This window comes from Lucilia cuprina, chromosome 5, assembly GCF_022045245.1.
Source record: "Lucilia cuprina isolate Lc7/37 chromosome 5, ASM2204524v1, whole genome shotgun sequence".
NCBI classification, from domain to species: Eukaryota; Metazoa; Arthropoda; class Insecta; order Diptera; family Calliphoridae; genus Lucilia; species Lucilia cuprina.
In genome coordinates, this window is record NC_060953.1 from 50114302 (window position 1) to 50129289 (window position 14988).

Below are 14988 nucleotides of genomic sequence, written 5' to 3' on the forward strand. Positions count from 1 at the left end.
AGTTCTAGTTCAGTTCTAGTTTAGTTCTAGTTCAGTTCTAGTTCAGTTCTAGTTCAGTTCTAGTTCAGTTCTAGTTCAGTTCTAGTTCAGTTCTAGTTCAGTTCTAGTTCAGTTCTAGTTCAGTTCTAGTTCAGTTCAGTTCAGTTCTAGTTCAGTTCTAGTTCAGTTCTAGTTTAGTTCTAGTTTAGTTCTAGTTTAGTTCTAGTTTAGTTCTAGTTCAGTTCTAGTTCAGTTCTAGTTCAGTTCTAGTTCAGTTCCAGTTCAGTTCTAGTTCAGTTCTAGTTCAGTTCTAGTTCAGTTCTAGTTCAGTTCTAGTTCAGTTCTAGTTCAGTTCTAGTTCAGTTCTAGTTCAGTTCTAGTTCAGTTCTAGTTCAGTTCTAGTTCAGTTCTAGTTCAGTTCTAGTTCAGTTCTAGTTCAGTTCTAGTTCAGTTCTAGTTCAGTTCTAGTTCAGTTCTAGTTCAGTTCTAGTTCAGTTCTAGTTCAGTTCTAGTTCAGTTCTAGTTCAGTTCTAGTTCAGTTCTAGTTCAGTTCTAGTTCAGTTCTAGTTCAGTTCTAGTTCAGTTCTAGTTCAGTTCTAGTTCAGTTCTAGTTCAGTTCTAGTTCAGTTCAAGTTCAGTTCTAGTTCAGTTCTAGTTCAGTTCTAGTTCAGTTCTAGTTCAGTTCTAGTTCAGTTCTAGTTCAGTTCTAGTTCAGTTCTAGTTCAGTTCTAGTTCAGTTCTAGTTCAGTTCTAGTTCAGTCTCTGTCTCGTTTCTAGTTCAGTTCTAGTTCAGTTCTAGTTCAGTTTCAGTTCTAGTTCAGTTCTAGTTCAGTTCTAGTTCAGTTCTAGGTTCAGTTCTAGTTCAGTTCTAGTTCAGTTCTAGTTCAGTTCTAGTTCAGTTCTAGTTCAGTTCTAGTTCAGTTCTAGTTCAGTTCTAGTTCAGTTCTAGTTCAGTTCTAGTTCAGTTCTAGTTCAGTTCTAGTTCAGTTCTAGTTCAGTTCTAGTTCAGTTCTAGTTCAGTTCTAGTTCAGTTCTAGTTCAGTTCTAGTTCAGTTCTAGTTCAGTTCTAGTTCAGTCTAGTTCAGTTCTAGTTCAGTTCTAGTTCAGTTCTAGTTCAGTTCTAGTTCAGTTCTAGTTCAGTTCTAGTTCAGTTCTAGTTCAGTTCTAGTTCAGTTCTAGTTCAGTTCTAGTTCAGTTCTAGTTCAGTTCTAGTTCAGTTCTAGTTCAGTTCTAGTTCAGTTCTAGTTCAGTTCTAGTTCAGTTCTAGTTCAGTTCTAGTTCAGTTCTAGTTCAGTTCTAGTTCAGTTCTAGTTCAGTTCTAGTTCAGTTCTAGTTCAGTTCAAGTTCAGTCCTAGTTCAGTTCTAGTGTAATTCTAGTTCAATTCTAAATTTTCTATAAGAAAATTTAAAAAAAAAATGTTTTATAAAAACAAAATTTTTCAAATATGTTCTATAAATAGAAAATTTATATAAAACGTTTATTAAAAAAATGTTCTATTAAAAGAATATTTTCTATAAAAAAATGTATCGAAAATCTATATACATAAATAAAATGTTCTATAAAATAAAAATGAATGAAAAATTTTCTATTAAATTAAAATTAATGTAAAATTTTATATAAAAGGCTAATTTCCATAATTTTTTTTTTAAAGAAAATTTATAGAATTTTTTCTATAAAAGGGAAAAATTTATAAAAAATCTTCTATAAAAAGAAAATGTATTAAATATTATATACAAAAAGAAAATTCTTTGAAAATTGTCTATAAAAAGTAATTTAATGAAAATTTTCAAAAAAAAAAATTTTTTAATGAAAATTTATCAAACACAATGGAACATTGTGTGTATTAGTGAGTTTGATTCTTCCATTGGCTTTACCTACCGGCAATAACAACTAAAAAAAATAAATTGATTGCGTTTTTTTATCTTTTAATTTTTTGTGTTTTTTATTATTATTATATAAACATTTCGTAGGGAAAATGCTGCTATAGAAAATAGAAAAAAAGACAATATAAAAAGTATATGAAGAAAAATTTAAAAACTTTTCTAGAGAAAGAATTAAAAAAAAAAAAAAAAAAAAATACTAAAAATTAGATAAAATGTTGACAAAGTTTTGCTTATAGTTGTTGTTTTATAAAAATAATAGTAGAAGTAGTTTTAGTGTTGTTTCACTTGTTGTTGTTGGTTCTTTAAGGGAGTTTAGGTTAAGCTGCATACATTTATATTGTAGTTGTAGTTTTAACGTATCTATTTTTATATCGATGATAAAATGTTAATACTAAGTAACTGACATTTTTTTCGAACATAAAAGTTTCGAACAAAGAAGTTTAAAAAAACATATAAGTTATATGGTATCAACATTTTATCATTAATATTTAGTTTTTCTTGTTTTAGTTGTCTTTTGTGGGTTTGAATAATAGTTTTTTGTGTTTGCGTTTTTTAAATTGTTCGTTGTTGTTGGCAGATTTTTTTTATTCAACAAAAACTACAAACAAACAAGTTAAGGTTTAAACCACGGGATTTGTTATTATGTCGTTGTTTCATTTCACTTTGTTTTTTGCTTCTACTTCCATATCTAATTCACCAACATCTTCATCTTGTTCGGGTTATACATAGTTGTTGTTGTTGGTTGTTTGGTTCATCTTAGACTCATGTGACGTTGTTGCTGCTGGTGCATATGTATTTGTGGTCGGTTCAACATCTTTCGTTAGTATAAAATTTATACATTACCAAATAGAGGATGGCACCGAGCAAAAGTTCACTAAGAGCAATCACTGTAACAAGTGCCCATCCGGGTATAGCTAAACCAGCTGCAAATTTTTTTTTACGTTATAGTAAAAGTGGGTGGGAAGAAAAATAAATTTTGAAAAAATACGAGATTTAGTTTATATGGTTAACAATGTACAATTAAATTAAGTATAATTGTCAAAAGAAACATTTAAAGGATTCTGTTTATTGTTACAGGCATATGTTTTTAGTTTTTGTATGTTAAAAATATACAAAATTCTTGTAAATGAAATAAATGAATTTGGTGAAAACAAAAATGTAAAATTAAAAATTCCAGATGAATAAGCAAATTAATGAACCATTTTTGAGGATGGGGTTAAAGGAAGTATTTAATTAATAAATAATAAAAGCGAAAAAGTTAGTTCTGTTTTATTTCTGTTCAAGTTCTGTTATAGTTCTTTTCCAGTTTTGTTCTAGTTCTGTTCTAGTTCTGTTCTAGTTCTGTTCTAGTTCTGTTCTAGTTCTGTTCTAGTTCTGTTCTAGTTCTGTTCTAGTTCTGTTCTAGTTCTGTTCTAGTTCTGTTCTAGTTCTGTTCTAGTTCTGTTCTAGTTCTGTTCTAGTTCTGTTCTAGTTCTGTTCTAGTTCTGTTCTAGTTCTGTTCTAGTTCTGTTCTAGTTCTGTTCTAGTTCTGTTCTAGTTCTGTTCTAGTTCTGTTCTAGTTCTGTTCTAGTTCTGTTCTAGTTCTGTTCTAGTTCTGTTCTAGTTCTGTTCTAGTTCTGTTTAAGTTCTGTTTTAGTTCTGTTCTAGTTCTGTTCTAGTTCTGTTCTAGTTCTGTTCTAGTTCTGTTCTAGTTCTGTTCTAGTTCTAGTTCTGTTCTAGTTCTGTTCTAGTTCCGTTCTAGTTCTGTTCTAGTTCTGTTCTAGTTCTAGTTCTGTTCTAGTTCTGTTCTAGTTCTGTTCTAGTTCTGTTCTAGTTCTGTTCTTGTTCTGTTCTAGTTCTGTTCTAGTTCTGTTCTATTCTAGTTCTAATTAAAAATGAGTACTTTTCAGTTCTAGTGAATTTTTAATATTTGTTCGGTGTGCTTAGGGCGATCATTATTCGTCTTCGATCTTATTTTGAGTCAAACGTGAAAAATCTGTTTACTTTTGAATGATTTTCGGTATTATTATAATTAAAAATTATTATGCCAAATACATTGCTTAAAGCATATTTACTTGCTGTGTAAAAATTATTTTTCAATACAAGTTAACATATTTATCTACAAGGGCTTTTTATATAAAGTAAATTTTTTATATATATTTTTAACTTGGAAACTGTAAATTTAAACAATGGCATTAATAATACAAAGGTGCAAAAAAATCTATAGGAAAGTTTGCATTAAAAAAAAAAAAAACAATGATGAAACAGAATCCTTTATACTCAATCCTGTTGTTAGGGGCAAATCATAATTAACATGTATTTGTATACTTACAAAAATAACTGCGTGTAAAAGTTCTACGGCCACGCAATACCCGACGTAATGCTTCCGTTTCCTGGGTGCAGCAAGCAAATAAAACTGAAAAATTTTAAAAAAATTATTAACACATATAGAAAAAACTGTAAAAATTTTATTTGTTTATGTATTTTTTCATTCTGTACCCAAATGAGTTAAAAAGTTTTTAATGATATTTAAATATAAGGTGCACACGATTTTAAGTAAATGTACGACGGGATCATGCCACATCAATATAATGGGGTCCATGTGGAATATGTTAATGCATACATAGAAACGAGAACATATTTTTCATTTTGTACGCATTCAACAGAAGTTAGAGGCATTTTTATAGTTTGAATAGATATGTAAAATAGTGAATTGATAAAATTTTTGAAATTAAATTTAGAATATAAAGCGAAACCAAATTAAGAGATTAAATTAAAGTCGAAATTTTTTACTTGAAAGAGTTTTAGAACATACAAACCGTTTGCTTAGTTCAAATGTAACTAGATATAGCTGGGAAAAAAATTATTAATAATTTTCCAATTTTAAGAGCTTATGTGTTACGAGTTTTGAAAATTAATCCTATCTTATTAAAAATAAACATTTCAGCTGCAATCGGATTTTTACAAATTAGAGTAATATAAAATTAATTTATTCCTTTAAAGTGTAGAGCGCAACATGTATTATATTTTTTAGCACTTATTCAAAAACATACACTTGTGACTATAAAAATAGCTTAAAACAGATAGTTGTTATCCAAGTTCAGATAATAGATAGATTTTCTAGTTCCTTGATGATAAATAAAATGATCTATGTGATTTTTTGTAAGTTCTAGTTTAGTTCTAGTTTTCTTCTAGTTTAGTTCTAGTTCAGTTCTAGTTCAGTTCTAGTTCAGTTCTAGTTCAGTTCTAGTTCAGTTCTAGTTCTGTTCTAGTTCAGTTCTGGTTCAGTTCTAGTTCAGTTCTAGTTCAGTTCTAGTTCAGTTCTAGTTCAGTTCTAGTTCAGTTCTAGTTCAGTTCTAGTTCAGTTCTAGTTCAGTTCTAGTTCAGTTCTAGTTCAGTTCTAGTTCAGTTCTAGTTCAGTTCTAGTTCAGTTCTAGTCTAGTTCAAGTTCAGTTCCAGTTTCGTTCTCTAGTTCTATTCCGGTCCAGTTCTAGTCCATTGTCATTATAATTATTACTTTTCAATGCTGAATAATTTGTAATTGTAAATATTTGTGATCGGCTATAGTAACTTCTATCAAATTAAGTTTAATGTTATTTGTTGAATGGATTTGTTGTTCATTGACGAGCTCTTCATTGATAATTCTAATTTATTTAATTATTTTGCTACTTTTCTAAACATGTGTATATTTAGATTTTTTGTGTGGCTTAGTTGCAGTTGTTAAAAAAAAAATAAAAAACCCTAATTAATCAAAACTTAATTAGTGGCATGTTGCTGCACGTACTCTCATGCTCCCTCGCATATACACCGCATGTTTATTTTACTCGCAAAAAAATTGCGTAAACAAAAAATTGCAGAAAAAATTATAAAAAGTTGAAAAAAATATAAAGAATTTATACAAAATTTTAATAACAAACTGGCAGTTATGACAAAGTACAAAATATTGCTTTGAACGTAAAGTATCCAAGGAAAACATTTTTTTTCTAATTTTGTTTTACAACATTGTCTTTATGAATAGAGTTATGAAAACCATAGTGGTATATTATAGATATTGAGAGTTTTAGTCATTTTTGTTAATGCTATAAAAATAATCGTATTTATAATGATTTTATTACATATTTTTTTTATTTTGAATCATCACAATACACCCTGAAATACAACCTGTTGTGTTGTATGAGTAAGATTTTTATCTTATCTTTTTACACACATATACATGCATATTTAGTTGGGCTTTTGAAAATATTTGTTTTTGTAATAAATATATATTTTCATTTAATATATTTTTGTAGACTTTTTTCTTATCTTTAACCCGATTTTGTAATACAAACACATATCATACACAATAACTAATTTTTTTGGAAATTATTACTCATACTGGGCAATACAAACAAACTATTGTAACAGTTTTTATTTTAACATATTCTTACTTAAAAACATCACCAAATAAGTTGAGGTATTTTTCATTAATTTCATTTTAAAAAAGAGTTTATTTATTTTTATTAACAAAAAATTTCACAAAAAGTTCGTTCGTTATTTTCGGCGTTTTTAACCGTTTGCTAGTCGTTTAAATACTGATAGTGAAAAAGTTTCACCTAAAATAAAATTTTATTTTGTATAACAGTTTTTTGTTTATTATCTCAAAAATATGTTGCAATACTTATCTCGACAATTTGTTAAAATCAAGCTAGATAAGATAACGAACATAAGTCTTTTTCTTTAACATTAACAGTAATTTGTGAAAGCTCTCTTATGAAAGCTTTAGAATTAGTTACTAAAAAAACTTAATTTTAAAAGCGGGAACTTTTAAAAGTAAGTTTTACCTTAAAGCTAATATACTTAAATACTGATTATTTAGTTACGGTAACGGTATTTCAAGCGACGTACGGTCTTGTAACGGTAACCATCTTCAGCTAATTCAGTTTTATCCTCAGGAGCGGCTTCAACAGCTGTTACTTCCTCGACAACGGGTTCAGCAACAATTTCTTGAGCAACTTCTGTAGGGGGCAAGTATTCGTTGGCGGGCAATTCATTAACATTACGACGGTGACGGTATTTCAAGCGACGTACAGTCTTGTAACGGTAACCATCTTCGGCCAATTCGGTTTTCTCTTCAGGAGCGGCTTCAACAGCAGCTACTTCTTCCACAACGGGTTCAGCAACAACTACTTCTTCTTGAGCAACTTCAGTGGGGGGCAAGTATTGGCTAGCAGGCAATTCATTGACATCACGACGATGACGGTACTTCAAGCGACGTACGGTCTTATAACGGTAACCATCTTCAGCCAATTCAGTTTTCCCCTCAGGAGCGGCTTCAACAGCAGCTACTTCTTCCACAACGGGTTCAGAAACAATTACTTCTTCTTGAGAAACTTCAGTGGGAGGCAAGTATTGGCTAGCGGGCAATTCGTTAACATCACGACGTTGGCGGTATTTCAAGCGACGTACGGTCTTATAACGATAACCATCTTCAGCCAATTCGGTTTTTTCTTCAGGGGTAGCTTCTACAACAGCAACTTCCTCAACAACTGGTTCAGCAACAACAACTTCTTCTTGAGCAACTTCAGTGGGGGGCAAGTATTGGCTAGCGGGCAATTCATTGACATCACGACGATGACGGTACTTCAAGCGACGTACGGTCTTATAACGGTAACCATCTTCAGCCAATTCAGTTTTCTCCTCAGGAGCGGCTTCAACAGCAGCTACTTCTTCCACAACGGGTTCAGAAACAACTACTTCTTCTTGAGAAACTTCAGTGGGAGGCAAGTATTGGCTAGCAGGCAATTCGTTAACATCACGACGATGACGGTATTTCAAGCGACGTACAGTCTTATAACGGTAACCATCTTCGGCCAATTCAGTTTTCTCTTCAGGAGCTGCTTCAACAGCAGCTACTTCTTCCACAATGGGTTCAGCTACGACTACTTCTTCTTGAGCAACTTTAGTGGGGGGCAAGTATTGGCTAGCAGGCAATTCGTTAACATCACGACGATGACGGTATTTCAAGCGACGTACGGTCTTGTAACGGTAACCATCTTTAGCCAATTCAGTTTTTACTTCAGGGGTAGCTTCTACTATAGCAACTTCTTCAACAACTGGTTCAGCAACAACAACTTCTTCTTGGGCAACTTCAGTAGAAGGTAAGTATTGGCTGGCGGGCAATTCGTTAACATCACGGCGTTTACGGTATTTCAAGCGACGTACAGTCTTATAACGGTAACCATCTTCAGCCAATTCAGTTTTCTCTTCAGGAGCGGCTTCAACAGCACCTACTTCTTCCACAACGGGTTCAGCAACGACTACTTCTTCTTGAGCAACTTCAGTGGGGGGCAAGTATTGGCTAGCAGGCAATTCGTTAACATCACGGCGTTTACGGTATTTCAAGCGACGTACGGTCTTATAACGGTAACCATCTTCGGCCAATTCTGTTTTCTCTTCTGGGACTGATTCAACAACAGCAACTTCCTCAACAACAGGTTCATTAACAGGTACTTCTTCTTGAACAACTTCAGTGGGAGGTAAGTATTGGCTAGAGGGCAATTCATTGACATCACGACGATGACGATATTTCAGGCGACGTACAGTCTTGTAACGGTAACCATCCTCAGCCAATTCAGTTTTCTCTTCAGGGACGGCTTCTTCTACAGGTTCAGCAACAACAGCTTCTTCTTGGGCAGCTTCAGTAGGAGGCAAGTATTCGTTGGCAGGCAATTCGTTGACATCACGACGCTTACGGTATTTCAAGCGACGAACGGTCTTGTAACGGTAACCATCTTCAGCCAATTCAGTTTTTTCTTCGGGGGCTTCAATAGAGATGACTTCGGGGACAGGTTCTACGGCAACTTCTGGTTGAGCCTCAACGGGGGGAGGCAAATATTCACTGGATGGAAGTTCGCTAACATCACGACGAGATCTCAATTTTAACTTGCGTACAGTTTTATAACGATAACCATCATCGGCTAAGGTGGCAGCTTCTTCGATAGTCTCGACGGGTGGGATATACTCCTGGCTGGGTAGGCTATTATCAGCCACCGGTGGTAAATATTCAACAGCTATGGAAGCTGCTGAAGCGGCTGCCACTACGGCAAAAAATACGACAAAAACTCTCTGCAATTATATAAAAAATTTAAATAAATTAACAAAATTAAAACTCCTTCATTGGTTCTCAATTCCTTTTTCTAATAACTCATCTCAAACTTACCATTATTATTTAGAGATCTTTGCAGATGTTGTAGAGGAATTAAAGAAGATTTGTGTTATGATTACTAGAATCAATAATGTTTAGTATTTATACTCTAATTTGAAATAAACATTCTTTTTCAACAAAATCAAATTGTAATTTAAACCGGTTGCCTGTTATTCTTCTTTTCATAAAATAGTTTATCATAATACATGATACGATTTGTACAAGTATCATTTAACGAACATATATTTAACATTATTTCTATGTTATTTTGTTGTTGTTTTGTACGCTAGGGTCTTTAAACTATTGATATATTTGGTGTATTTTATTGGTTGCTTGAAGTGTTCGTCTTTTGACAGTTTCAATTGCTGCCGGAAATAAAGGTTCTTATATTTAACCATAGATCGCTGTTCTATTGTTTTCAGAAAAAAATTCAAGTTCAAGTACGGTCTTTGTAGTTTTGAACCAAGATTAGCTATTTAATGTTTGTTTTGCTGAAAGTATAAGGGAGAATAGGTTGATTGATTGATTGACTGAATATGAGGTTAACGACCAAATATCAAATAGAATAAAAACAAAGAGAAAGGTATCATAAGGGAAAGTGATTGCAGTTTTCAATGTTATATATTTATATATGCAAAAACGATATTCTAGAAATAGTCATGAAATTAATACAGATTTACATATCTATATACAGCATAGAGGGAAACGAAATATACACGCCTGGTACCAAATTGACACCAAAGTGTTAATAACATTTTAACGACACCGAATTATTGAAATAATTTTTGTCGAAATCTAAATTTTATACACACTAACTAACCAACCAACCAACCAACCAACTAACTAACTAACTAACTAACTAACTAACTAACGAACTAACTAACTAACTAACTAACTAACTAACTAACTAACTAACTAACTAACTAACTAACTAACTAACTAACTAACTAACTAACTAACTAACTAACTAACTAACTAACTAACTAACTAACTAACTAACTAACTAACTTACTAACTAACTAACTAACTAACTAACTAACTAACTAACTAACTAACAAACTAACTAACTAACTAACTAACTAACTAACTAACTAACTAATTAATTAATTAATTAACTAACTAACTAACTAACTAACTAACTAACTACTAACTAACTAACTAACTAACTAACTAACTAACTAACTAACTAACTAACTAACTAACTAACTAACTAACTAACTAACTAATTAACTAACTAATTAACTAACTAACTAACTAACTAACTAACTAACTAACTTACTAACTAACTAACTAACTAACTAACTAACTAACTAACTAACTAACTAACTAACTAACTTACTAACTAACTAACTAACTAACTAACTAACTAACTAACTAACTAACTAGCTAACAAACTAACTAACTAATTAATTAACTAACTAACTAACTAATTGACATCCCGCAGGTGCAAATAGTGAGTAATTCAATGCTTTTGAACTTAAGGTTCAATGCCTTATACTGAATTTTTTAAAAAATTTATTAACATCCATTAATCATCTAAATTATTACTTAAAAAAATTAACAAATTACCCATTAATTTCGATATAAATTTTTTTGCAAAACTATAAAAATAAACAAAATAATTTTCAAACATTTTATAGTAAATAATTATAATGCAAACATTTTTTTTACTTCCTAAAACATATTCTTGAATAGAAAAAAATTAATATTATTGTTTACGATATAGTTGGCCTTTTTCTTTTTTTCGAAAAAGCGGCCTCAGCGGCGTGTGTGTTTCAAAACTTTTATTAATTTGGCTTATAGGGCTTTTTTAAACATAATATGCAAATAAGCATATTTGTTTTATTTATTACTTTAAATATATTTACATTTTAATAAAATAATGTTTAAAAGTTGTTGTTAGGCTGTCAAATTATTTTATAAAGAAAAAATTGTTGTTGCTCCAATAACTGTTAATATTATGAACAATCGATCTATATTTAAGACAACAAAAAAAGTGTGTATGATGAATGTATCGATCGTGTTGGTTTATTTTTGGTGTTTGAAAATTTTGGAATAAAATTAACGAATATGTTAACACCAACAAAAAATAATAATAGTAATATTAATTAACATAAGTAGGTACAAAATCCCAAGCTACAACAGATTTAATTTAAATAGAGTGGTAAACTCGTTTACTTCTCACACGCATATGTTGATTCGTGGGTTCATCGCGGTTTTTTTGTTGTTGTTGTTACTTTTAGTTGATTGCTATAATTTATATTGATTTTTTATTTTATTGTTTGTTAAACACATTTTAAAGAAGATACACCTAACAGTTTGTATTTATACCCTACATTAGTATTATATAGCATAATGCTAAGATTTCTTACATTCAGATATATTTGTGCATGACTTCAGTCTTAGTTCAGTTCTAGTACAGTTCTTGATCAGTTTTAGTTCAGTTCTAATTCAGTTCTAGTTTAGTTCTAGTTCAGTTCTAGTTCAGTTCTAGTTCAGTTCTAGTTCAGTTCTAGTTCAGTTCTAGTTCAGTTCTAGTTCAGTTCTAGTTCAGTTCTAGTTCAGTTCTAGTTTAGTTCTAGTTCAGTTCTAGTTCAGTTCTAGTTCAGTTCTAGTTCATACATATTAACAAGTTATTTAATTATTTGAATGTAGAGCTCTATTTAATCGGTTTTGACCAACTAGACTTTCTTACTTTTTTTATAAACACATTGTATGTTTAATAAAACAAACAATTGTTAATTTATTGTTGCTGTTTTTATTTCAATTTTTTATTAATTACGGAAGAGGAATCGTAGAGCTGTAAATAATTGTTATAATTTTTTTAAATCTATATAAAACTATAAGAATTTATGACTCATTTTCAATATTTTGCATGAAGTTGGTGTTGAAGTATTTGTATGCACTTATAGTACGCAATTATTAAATAATTTATTATATATTTTATACTGCGAATTTCCGTATAAATATGTACGTATGTATATAAATACTTAATTTTTGTTTTTTCAATTATTTTAACATTCATTATAAATAGCTAGAGGGTATAAACAACCTGTTTGTTAAACAAAATCGAATAAATAGAAATAATTGAAACAAACTACTGTTAAAATTTTTTTTTAAATTTTACTTTAAGAAAATCCCCAATTGAATAATTATTCAATTGTTTGATTATAATCAAACAAGAATTCGATTATGACAAATATTATGTACGGATCATCCAAGTATATTTGGTCGAGTTTTAGGGTTAAGTTGAAGTGGCTTATATACTATATATGTAATTTTGGTCAGATCTTTTGAGAGTTATTGCCACGATTTACAGAGCTATTTATGGACTTGGCCCAAAGACGGTTTGATCCCTATAGAATTTAAAACAGAGTTGAATGTTTTAGAATGTTGTATTTTTGCTTAATATTATAGAAAACCGATCGTTAACATAACTTTTATGTAAAACGGATCGTGAAATGTTGCCTAAATACTGATCGTCCAGTTACTGATCTATAAATTTCTGTTTCTTAAGGTAGCAGTTTCTTAAGACAACAAAAGAAAATTGTTTAGAAAAAAATAAAAAAAACTTTTTTTAGAAAACTAAACGTGTTATAGAAAATTGAATGATAGACGTATATAAACCGTGGGAAATTCTTTATAGGAAACTGATCAGCAAACATTTTGTAAAATACAAAATTTATTGTTGGATGTTTTTTGTTATCGAAAACTGATCTTTGAATATTTTTCATGACTGGAGATTTTTCAGTCTTATGGTAAAATTGAAAATAGTTTTACAACTAAATTAATAAGTGATCATGGGTGTGAAGATAAATTGTACAATTTATTACCCTAGACACAAACCATTCAATTTAACAGGGATTTGTTTAAAGTTAACATAACATTGCTAAAATACTGTTAAATGAGTCTGGAGTACCGGACAAGTTAACAGAGCTCAGGTAAACGTTAACATATCTCTGTTAAAAATTAACAGAAAACTGTTAAAAACGTACAGAATTGCAGTGGGCCCAAAAATTTTTATTTTTTACATATTTTTAGAACAAATCAATCATGAACAGGACAAATCGAAAAAAAAATATTTTTTCCTAAAAATAGCGAGTTGGTTTTGGAAATTTTCCTAACAGTGAAATAAATTAAAAATTTAACTTTGGGGGATTTTTCAATTTTAGGGGGATATGGTCAACGTGGGCAGGCAAACTCTAACAGAATTAGTAGACAAGAGGACCGCCAAGACAAATCTATTAACAGTATTTCTAACAGAGCGTGTTGGGGCTGGAAATTCACCTAACAGTGAAATATGTTAAAAAACTTAACATTGGGGGAATTTTCAATTTTTAAGGGGATAGGGTCAACGTGGGCGGGCAAACTCTAATAGACTTGGTAGACAAGAGGACCGCCAAGACAAATCTATTAACAGTATCTCTAACAGAGCGTGTTGGGGTTGGAAATTTATCTAACAGTGAAATATGTTAAAAAACTTAACATTGGGGGAATTTTCAAAATTTAAGGGGATAGGGTCAACGTGGGCGGGCAAACTCCAATAGACTTGGTAGACAAGAGGACCGCCAAGACAAATCTGTTAACAGTATGTCTAACAGAGCGTGTTGGGGCTGGAAATTCACCTAACAGTGAAATATGTTAAAAAACTTAACATTATCGGAATTTTCAATTTTTAAGGGGATAGGGTCAACGTGGGCTGGCAAACTCTAATAGAATTAGTAGACAAGAGGGCCGCCAAGAAAAATCTGTTAATAGTATGTCTAACAGAGCGTGTTGGGGCTGGAAATTCACCTAACAGTGAAATATGTTAAAAAACTTAACATTATCGGAATTTTCAATTTTTAAGGGGATAGGGTCAACGTGGGCGGGCAAACTCTAACAGAATTAGTAGACAAGAGGACCGCCAAGACAAATCTATTAACAGTATTTCTAACAGAGCGTGTTGGGGCTGGAAATTCACCTAACAGTGAAATATGTTAAAAAACTTAACATTGGGGGAATTTTCAATTTTCAAGGGGATAGGGTCAACGTGGGCGGGCAAACTTTAATAGACTTGGTAGACAGGAGGACGGCCAAGACAAATCTGTTAACAGTATGTCTAACAGAGCGTGTTGGGGCTGGAAATTCACCTAACAGTGAAATATTTTAAAAAACTTTACATTGGGGGAATTTTCAATTTTCAAGGGGATAGGGTCAACGTGGGCGGGCAAACTTTAATAGACTTGGTAGACAGGAGGACCGCCAAGACAAATCTGTTAACACTATGTCTAACAGAGCGTGTTGGGGCTGGAAATTCACCAAACAGTGAAATATGTTTAAAAAACTTAACATTGGGGAAATTTTAAATTTTTAAGGAGATAGCAATAACGTGGGCGAGCAAATTCAGAGGGCCGGAAATTTCCCTAACTTTTCTATTGGGGATAGGGTCAACGTGGGCGGGCAAATTCCAATAGGACCACCAAGAAAAATCTGTTACTAGTATCTCTAACACAACGTGCTTGGGCCCTAATAGTGAAATATATTAAGAAATGTAACGTTGGAGGAATTTTCGATTTTTAAAGGGATGGGGTTAACGTTGGACAAACAATTTTCAAATAAAAATCAATAATAATAAAATAAAATAATATTTAAACCATAAGACCAAAATATGAAATTAATTAGCCAAATCAATTGAAATTTTGCAATATCGGGCATAGTTGATTACAAATGTTAGAAATTAATCTCGAAGTTCGAAATTATGTTCAAGCAATAGATATATACAGAAAAAAATAAAATTTTATTTGAGCTCAACTTCTTCTTAAAACCTGATTTTTTATTATTTTTATCACAGATTTTTACAAAATAAAAATATTTACCATCTGTTGGATGATAGCAAAAGATCTTTAATATTTTTTTGTGTTGCTATCCACCAACAGATGGTAAATATTTTAATTTTGTGTAGAAATCAGTGACAGAAAATA

The 14988-nt window shown here is 31.2% G+C and overlaps 2 protein-coding genes across 2 annotated transcripts; both read right to left on the reverse strand.

Moving 5' to 3' along the window:
* Window positions 1-2582: 2582 nt before the first annotated feature.
* LOC111684558 lies at window positions 2583-6408 on the reverse strand. Its single transcript, XM_023446753.2, is given in 4 exon segments — window positions 2583-2693; window positions 2695-2786; window positions 4175-4258; window positions 6270-6408. Coding segments are annotated over 4 exon segments (333 nt in total). The 5' UTR covers window positions 6316-6408.
* A 158-nt stretch (window positions 6409-6566) lies between these two features.
* On the reverse strand, window positions 6567-9116 carry LOC111684557 (titin-like). Its single transcript, XM_023446752.2, has 2 exons — window positions 9041-9116; window positions 6567-8946 (listed from the first exon to the last, which is right to left on the reverse strand). Exons 1-2 carry the CDS (start codon window positions 9041-9043, stop codon window positions 6694-6696), a joined length of 2256 nt encoding a protein of 751 aa, XP_023302520.2. The 5' UTR covers window positions 9044-9116; the 3' UTR covers window positions 6567-6693.
* Between the last annotated feature and the right edge of the window lie 5872 nt (window positions 9117-14988).